This window comes from Rutilus rutilus (genome assembly GCF_951802725.1).
Source record: "Rutilus rutilus genome assembly, chromosome: 2".
Lineage (NCBI taxonomy): Eukaryota > Metazoa > Chordata > Actinopteri > Cypriniformes > Leuciscidae > Rutilus > Rutilus rutilus.
This window is the reverse complement of record NC_140210.1, coordinates 20,669,660-20,678,432: the sequence shown is the minus strand read 5'-3', so window position 1 is coordinate 20,678,432 and position 8,773 is coordinate 20,669,660. Positions and strand designations below refer to the sequence as shown.

Sequence of the window (8,773 nt, the reverse complement as noted above, 5' to 3'; positions counted from 1 at the left end):
TTTTGACATGTTTACACGTTGCTGGCTTGAACCCACTACAATACGACAGAGAACATCACTTTGATTAAAAAAAAACTTGACCAATTGAAAGCACAACATTTCTCAAGTGAAGATGATTATCTGCATGTCTGAATCAAAATTATTTGGTGCTAAACACATCTATCATATCTATCAGACAAACAAAAGTTTTGCCCTCTCCTCATTTCTGTTTGATGAATATTTCCATTTTTGTGAACCAATCAGAGCAAAAAAACTCCATGGGGTAATCAATGATTGGTTAATACCGCTCTTACTCTTTGTACGTACACATGATAACCTAATTTAATGACAACCCCCTGTGACGTGAGACATTTTAGAAAAGATTTTCCATTGACGTGAACCAATCAGATGAGAGCTGCCGTCTGTAAGACCCTCATAGTGTCAGTTATTCACAGTCACTCACAGAGATGGAGAGGCCAAGAAATGCTTTCATCGTGTTTATGTGTAAGAAAAAAATGTTTTTGAGAAAGTTTTAGCTATTTGCAGAGTTTTTCGAATGCAAATTGTTTGGTAGTACATTTCAAATTTAAGTGCTTTATTAAGTTATTTTGCACTTTTACAGGTGTTTTGTTGTTCAGTCAGAACAGAATCTATGGAGCAGAAGTGGAGATGAAAGTCACACCAGGAGATAACATCACTCTCTACTGTGATCGCTCTGTAACTCTTGGTTTCCGCTTTGTATGGATAAGAAACTGCTCTCATGAAAATCAACCCTCTCTCGTAATAGATTTACAGAAATTTAATCTAGAGACATTTCAGCGTTTCAACTTTATCTTCAACCGCTCCAGTAATTCTCATGATCTACATATTACTAACATCAGTGCCTCTGATCTGGGACTGTATTACTGTGCAGAATTAGAGATTAAGGTATATAATGGTGACAAAGGCGGCCTCTTCTCATCTGAAGTGTACTATTTTGGACACCTAACAACTCGTCTCTCTTTTGCTGGTAAGAAAACCTTTCTGCTAGTTATTATTATTTCATTGCTTGTGTGATACTGGAGAACTTTCTCACTGAAGAAGCAAGATGAACAGGACAAAATTATATTTTTTACTGACATTCATTGATACATTTGTGTTTATTTCATATTTAGCAAGTGGCTACTTGTTCTGAACCCTTTACACCTCATGACTGTATATAAAGCCAACATTCATTGATATGTTTGTGTTTATTTTATATAGAGAAAATAACTTTGTGTTCTGGACCCTCAAACATCACCTCCACACTTCCTCTATCAGACTGTGTTCTCTGCTGGACGCTGCTGTTCAGTGTGTGTCCGGTGTGTGTTCTCCTCTCCTCTATCTGTCTGTACTGCCTCTGTCAGAGGAAAACTACAGGTATCATTCATTATTGCACACTCTTCTTTTGCATTGCCACAGTTTTAATTTAATATACAGATAAACTTTGGATAAGCAAAGCCTGCTAACAAAGACTGATAGTAATGTATAAATTGAAGTGTAACACATTATTGCATAACTAAACCATTATGTATGTGATGTTAAACAATCGACTGTAGATGCTGCGACAGATCAAAAATACCATTTGAAAAGTGGAAATACAATTGAGGTATGAACAATGCAAACATGCACGTTCATTATAGACATTTAAATATAATATATGCAAGTTTCAGAAAGCAATTTCATTTCTTTCATTCCAGGGTGAGGAGGAAGAGGTGTGTTATGCATCTTTAGACGTGATAACCAGGAGACAAAAACAACGCAAGACAAAGCGAGTGCAGTGTTCTGACTTCAGTACATATGCTCAGGTCAGAACAGAAACCGAGTAGAACTAAAATAGAACTGAGGTGCTTTCTTAAACATTCCAAATATGATAAAGGTTGCAGGTTTCATTATCATTTAACATCACATGTAATGATTCAAGGTTGAGGACTTTCTACCATTACATCTGAAAGTAAAAGATATTCCATACTTGGATCCTTGGTCCCACTTTATATTAGGCCTAAGTGTCTTTAACTACTGTGTACTAACATTTAAATTAATAATTTGATACAATGGACTTATTATTTACAGACATGTTTTAACATTATACTTATATTTAAAAAAATAGCTGCATGTAGCTGTAATTAATATCTGTAATAACTTATAGAATTACACCGTTGATCCTTCCCTGCCCCCTGAAATCTAACCATACCGTTAAACCTATCCCTAAACTTACCCGAATCCCACCTCAACAGAAGCAAACGTGTTTTTAATACAAAAATAAGACAATAAACAATTTAGCTAATTTTTTAATGTAAGTACATAATTAAAGACACTTAATATAAAAAGTGACTGGAAACTTTAACACATTTTTCACACATTGATAATTTGTTTATAACAGTAAGTTGTTACTCTTACTGTTGTTACTCTGGTCCTCATTGCAGTACAATGTTGTTTTCCTCTATTAACACAGTCTTTGTGGACACACGTAATGACCTAAATAACAGGATGTAGACGTGGGTTTCCTGTATGAAGTGGTGTTTAGTTTAAGGTACTTATATTTCTCTTAAACTCAATTATTGCAGCGTCAATTTTATAGTTAGCCTAATTAAATTTTCCCAAAACAATCCGTGGCGGATGAAGCATTCTGTGCTTGCTGAGTAGATTAGCATGTTTGCATAACGGTTAGCAACAAGTAAACAGGCAAACTATCTATCTTATTTTAAAACTATCTTATCTTATGATTTTAAAGTTAAAAGAGAAATGCCCACTTAAGTTGTTTCTCGGTAGTAAGATATATTCTTGTTTTTCCTCTTATTTTTCTTCTAACTGGTGCATGTTAGGTCTGCTTTTTTCTAAAGCTTGTAATTCTTTTGTTTTAATTAAAATCTAATTAAAATAAAAACAAAGTGAAATATTCAAAGCATCAGAGTTGCTCTTCAAAGGAGTTTTACTGAAGTGCACGGTCTGTGTCTTTTTCTGAGGAAGGGTCTAGCTTTGTTTCCAATTAAAAAGATTGCCATATTAACCACAAATGTTTCCATTAAGTTTACTGCTTGTGTGCATATGAGACGGAAGAAAGAGGTTGGTCTGTGTAAATGTTCATGTGGTGAGTTTGTGGTGACATTGGTGTTTGTACATGCAATGTCTGCAAAAGCGTGATTGACAGCGGCAGTCTTTATTTAAACTCTCTGATGGATGAGGAAGTTTCACATTTACTGCATTTCTCAGAATGAAGCACAAAGAGCTGGTTTAATTTTTTATATTTGCTTTCCTTTTTAAGTTGACAAATACATCCCACATGACCTCTCAAATGATGTTCAAATGATGCTAAATCAGTGCTATGCCATTTAAAATAAATGTATCAAAATGAATATGTTTCTTTTATATGTACATTTTGTCACTGTATATAATGGATAGTTATGTTTTATAGTATGGCAATATTTTTTTTTTACTTGTCCATGATCTGTTATTATGTCTGAAAGAGACTCATGGTGTCAGAGCCATCAGTGTGTTTAGTTTTATTAGGCCTGAGGGGGGCAGTGTGGGTTTGCTTTTTGTAAAATGTCTAAAACATTTCAAATGCTTGTTATATTCCACATTTATTTAACTAATATTTTAAAGCACATTTTGTATGTGAAGGTTATATAGCAAATAAATGTGTCATATCAATTAATGTTATGTGTCGATTGATTCAGTGTCCCTCATTGTGCTTGGCAAATCCTTAAAAATATATTAAAGATAAGTGACAAAAGAAGATATGTGGGAGGATAATATTCATTTATTATTATTGTTGTTTATGGTGTAAGTACAGTAACTGTGTGTGTGTGTGTGTGTGTGTGTGTGTGTGTGTGTGTTTCTGGCCCTATAATAAGAAATGGCAAAAGATCATGGCCACTCTCTGCGACCAGTAGGTGGCGCTCATGGAGTTTCAACAACAGTGTTTTGCTGTTCAGTCCAAAAAAATAAAAATAAAAAAAGATTCCATTCCACACTTTGCAGAAAGCAAGTCTGATAGAGAAAACTGGATTACAGAGTTATTAGAGGGCTATTGCAGTAACCCTGTTTGTAGTTGAATTAAAATGGCAAATAAGGTGTGGGTGATAATGAGATATTTAGACAAGTCCATTCAATCACTTATTTATTATAACTAAAGTGCCTCATCTGCACAAAATCTTTATTTGGAACCCCAAATCAGGGTTATTATTAACTACATTATTATTAAACTATTATTAGTTATCAATAACTAAAACTAAAACCATAAAAATATTTCCGTTCAGTAAAATAAACATTAACTGAAATGAAAAAAAAAAAAATGAAAAAAAAAAAGAACTACAGTATCCATTTATAAAGATAATAAAGATTAACAAACTATGTTGTGTTGATTGAATACAACTGTTTTGCTTTATACAACAACTCAATGAACAATCACAGCAGTGGTGTTTCATTCCTGAATGAATCAGCATTTTTGAATGAACCGTTGAGTGATCAGTCGGGAATACATTTTTCATTGCATCTTAAAATCACTTGAGGCAGTGGCTGCGTCCGAAATCATATACTTCCGTATACTTTAAAGTAGGTGAAAAACAGTATGTAACAAAAGAAGTTTGTCCAAATTCACAGTACTCATAAAATAGTGGGAAAAAAGTATCTGGATGACCTAATTCTTCCGGTGAGATTCTGAAGTGCGCATACGATGGACGCTTTACTATCCCATGAGGCCACGGGAGAGGATTTGTGAATGGCAGTGGAGTGACGTAACTGACGCTGGTAGGTCAAATTAAAATGACATCATGGGGAATATAGTATGTCAAGGTTACATCCTTACTACACACATTAAAGGGATAGTTCACCCAAAAATGAAAATTCTGTCATCATTTACTCACCCTCAAGTTGTTCCAAACCTGTATGAGTTTCTTTGTTCTGCTGAACACAAAGGAAGATATTTGGAAGAATGTTTGTAACCAAACAGATCTCGGTCCCCATTGACTTCCATAGTAGGAAAAAATATATACTATGGTAGTCAATGGGGACCGAGATCTGTTTGGTTACAAACATTCTTCCAAATATCTTCCTTTGTGTTCAGCAGAACAAAGAAACTCATACAGGTTTGGAACAACTTGAGGGTGAGTAAATGATGACAGAATTTTCATTTTTGGGTGAACTATCCCTTTAACACACTTTTTGTAGCGGTTGTGAAGTTATTCAAAATGAGAACCTAGTCAAAAGAGTATGCGATTTCAGAAAAAATGCATACTCTTGAGTAGGTACTACAGGTACTAAAGGCACACGATTTGGCAAAGGCTGCAATTATTTTATGCACAGCTTGTCAGTGAAGTACGGCTCTGTGTTCAGTAGTAAATGCTGCTCCATCTGAAAGCCAGAGGGTGCTCTCGCGCAGAAACTCCACATGTGCCCCAGTACAGAAGGCTGCTATCACACCAGTTCTAAAAAAAAACTGGTAGTGATGTTGACAACTTATCTAACTATAGCCTATTGCGAACCTGCCTTTTGTGGCAAAGGTCCTCGAACGAGTTGTTGTTGGCAAGTTACAGCAATATCTGTCCAAAAACAATTTACTGGAACTGTTCCAGTCTGGATTCAGATCTGGACACAGCACGGAGACTGCTCTTGTACTGGTCACCGATGACCTTCTTGTTTCTGCTGATATGGGTGGCTGTAACAGTTTAGTCCTGCTAGACATTAGAGCTGCTTTTAACACTAAATGTCATACCATCCTCCTTGACAGGTTGTGTGTTTTGTTAGGCATCTCTGGTGTTGTTTTTGAATGGTTTGGTTTGAATCTAACTGATTGTTTTCAGTATATTTGTTTGGGGAAAAACAAACCTGAGGCAACATTAGTTCAGCAGGGTGTCTCGCAGGGGTCAGTACTTGGACCTTCTTTCCCAGCCAACATTTGTATGTGGGGCCCATATGGGTATGAAATGGGCTGAAAAATGGGCCCCATGTAGGATTGTCAGCGGGTTCCATAATGGCCCCATGTTAATTGCCCAGATGGATTTCATGTAGGATTGCACTTGGTACTAGGTGGGGCCCAAGTGGGTAGCATGCACAAGACCCATCTCGGTCCCAGCTTAACCCGGCCGACATTTGTATATGGGGCCCATGTGGGTTTGAAATAGGCTGAAAAATGGGCTCTGTATGGGATTGACCGCGGGTTCCATAATGGCCCCATACCAACTGCCCACATGGATTTCATAAAGGATGGCACTTGGTACTAGGTGGGACTCAAGTGGGCAAAATGCACAAGACCCATCTATGTCCCAGCTTTAACCCAGTAGACATTTGTATGTGGGGCCCATGTGGGTTTGAAATGGGCTGAAAAATGGGCTCTGTATGGGATTGTCCACGGGTTTAATAATGGCCCCATGTTAATTGCCCAGATTTCATGTAGGATTGCACTTGGTACTAGGTGGGGCCCAAGTGGGCAGCATGCACAAGACCCACCTCGGTCCCAGCTTGTTCTGCATCTACAGTGAGGAAAATAAGTATTTGAACACCCTGCTATTTTGCAAGTTCTCCCACTTGGAAATCATGGAGGGGTCTGAAATTGTCACCGTAGGTGCATGTCCACTGTGAGAGAAAAAAATCCAGAAATCACAATATATGATTTTTTAACTATTTATTTGTATGATACAGCTGCAAATAAGTATTTGAACACCTGTCTATCAGCTAGAAATCTGACCCTCAAAGACCTGTTAGTCTGCCTTTAAAATGTCCACCTCCACTCCATTTATTATCCTAAATTAGATGCACCTGTTTGAGGTCGTTAGCTGCATAAAGACACCTGTCCACCCCATACAATCAGTCAGAATCCAACTACTAACATGGCCAAGACCAAAGAGCTGTCCAAAGACACTAGAGACAATATTGTACACCTCCACAAGGCTGGAAAGGGCTACGGGGAAATTGCCAAGCAGCTTGGTGAAAAAAGGTCCACTGTTGGAGCAATCATTAGAAAATGGAAGAAGCTAAACATGACTGTCAGTCTCCCTCGGACTGGGGCTCCATGCAAGATCTCACCTCGTGGGGTCTCAATGATCCTAAGAAAGGTGAGAAATCAGCCCAGAACTACACGGGAGGAGCTGGTCAATGACCTGAAAAGAGCTGGGACCACCGTTTCCAAGGTTACTGTTGGTAATACACTAAGACGTCATGGTTTGAAATCATGCACGGAAGGTTCCCCTGCTTAAACCAGCACATGTAAAGGCCCGTCTTAAGTTTGCCAATGACCATTTGGATGATCCAGAGTAGAGGTCGACCGATATGGTTTTTTTCAGGCCGATGCCGATGCCGATCTTTTGAAATCCGGGTCGGCCGATGGCCGATAAATGCTGCCGATTTATTTTGGCCGATTATGTGCTTGTTTTTAACCTCTATTTGAAAGATAAAATGTAACACAAATAATTACTTAAGATAGACAAAATTTCTCAACAAAAACATTTATTGAACACTTTACCAATCTGCACTTGTACAAAAGACAAAAAGAACTTGAGATATGTTTGGTAATTGTACCTGAATGAATTGAAAATTAATTTGCTACTAATTTCAGATTAATATATTTGGTTTCCTTAACATTTTAATTAACAGTAACTTAAACACTTTGCAGTTTGAATGATGTCCTGATAAACAAAATGACGGAGTATGTTTTTTTGTTTCCACTGTTCGATCGCGCCCGCGCCTCACACACACACACACACACGCGTGCGCGTTTGCACACAAATATTAGTAAACACTTTGCGACTTTAAACACACGCGACTTTTCGATCTCGATCGCGCCCGTGCGCTCTCTCTCTCTCTCTCTCTCTCTCTTTCTCACACACACACAACATATTCCAGCATTGCAATCTTTACATCGCAGCCGGAGCTAAAGCGGAGCTACAGATTAGGCGTCCCTAAAGAACTCGCGTATCTAACAGTAGTTCCGCATTACTTTGCACGCGACTTTTATTTATTTTTATAGCGTGTATTCTCCGTGGAAATTTATACACCGAACCGTGACGCCTGTACCGTTTCGGTTCAATACGAATACATGTACCGTTCCACCCCTAGTCTACAGTGAAATACAGTCACACATTACACTACTGTTTGGCCAGCATTTTAACCGTGTTTAATCCAGCTAACGTTACTAGCTAACGGAATGCTAAAGTTAACTGCTGACTAGTGTCAAGTGCAGCGAAGCGATGTTTCTGTTATTCTAACGTCCGTTTTCAGAGCATCCAAGAGAAGCACAGACATAACAGTTGCACTGATATGAAGCACAGAAATGCGCGTTGATATTCGGTCCGGTAAATAACGGTCGTTAAGGCACCAGCGCCGTATTAGCTCCGGGTCTGTCTGTAGCTACCCAACCCTAGCGACAACGACGCTAGCAAAGCAAAGCCAGTCCTTCACTAGCATATAGTTGGTCTCTTTTTTTATTACTTATTTCTCTGCATTGAGTGACAACCCTCTCAAATATAAGACACACAAACAGAACAAATAAAAGTCTCAGATTCACTGTCTGTAAATTCTTGCTTACTTATTGTGACATGATAGCAACCCTTCTGCTGTGCTAATGCAACCTCAACTACGCTATCAATTTCAAAGTAGCCGAACGTCATGTCGCCTATTCATGTTTTTTCTCTAAGTTGGCAGTAACGTATCAAAAGTTTTTAATTAAATATAAAAGAGTGTTCTCCAAGGAACTTAGCTCCTTCCTTAAGCACTGGATGAGGTCTGCTCACTCTGCTGGAGAATGACTCTAGGCACAGCGTGCGTCGAACGCGTGTTC

At 38.1% G+C, this 8,773-nt stretch overlaps 1 protein-coding gene across 1 annotated transcript; it reads left to right on the top strand.

Annotated features, from left to right (window-relative positions):
• Nucleotides 1-445: 445 nt before the first annotated feature.
• On the top strand, nt 446-3,697 carry LOC311286715 (uncharacterized protein). Its single transcript, XM_084402969.1, has 5 exons — nt 446-483; nt 602-988; nt 1,222-1,377; nt 1,557-1,606; nt 1,698-3,697. The coding sequence occupies exons 1-5, from the start codon at nt 447-449 to the stop codon at nt 1,824-1,826; spliced, it is 759 nt and encodes a 252-aa protein (XP_084259095.1). The 5' UTR covers nt 446; the 3' UTR covers nt 1,827-3,697.
• The last annotated feature ends 5,076 nt before the right edge of the window (nt 3,698-8,773 follow it).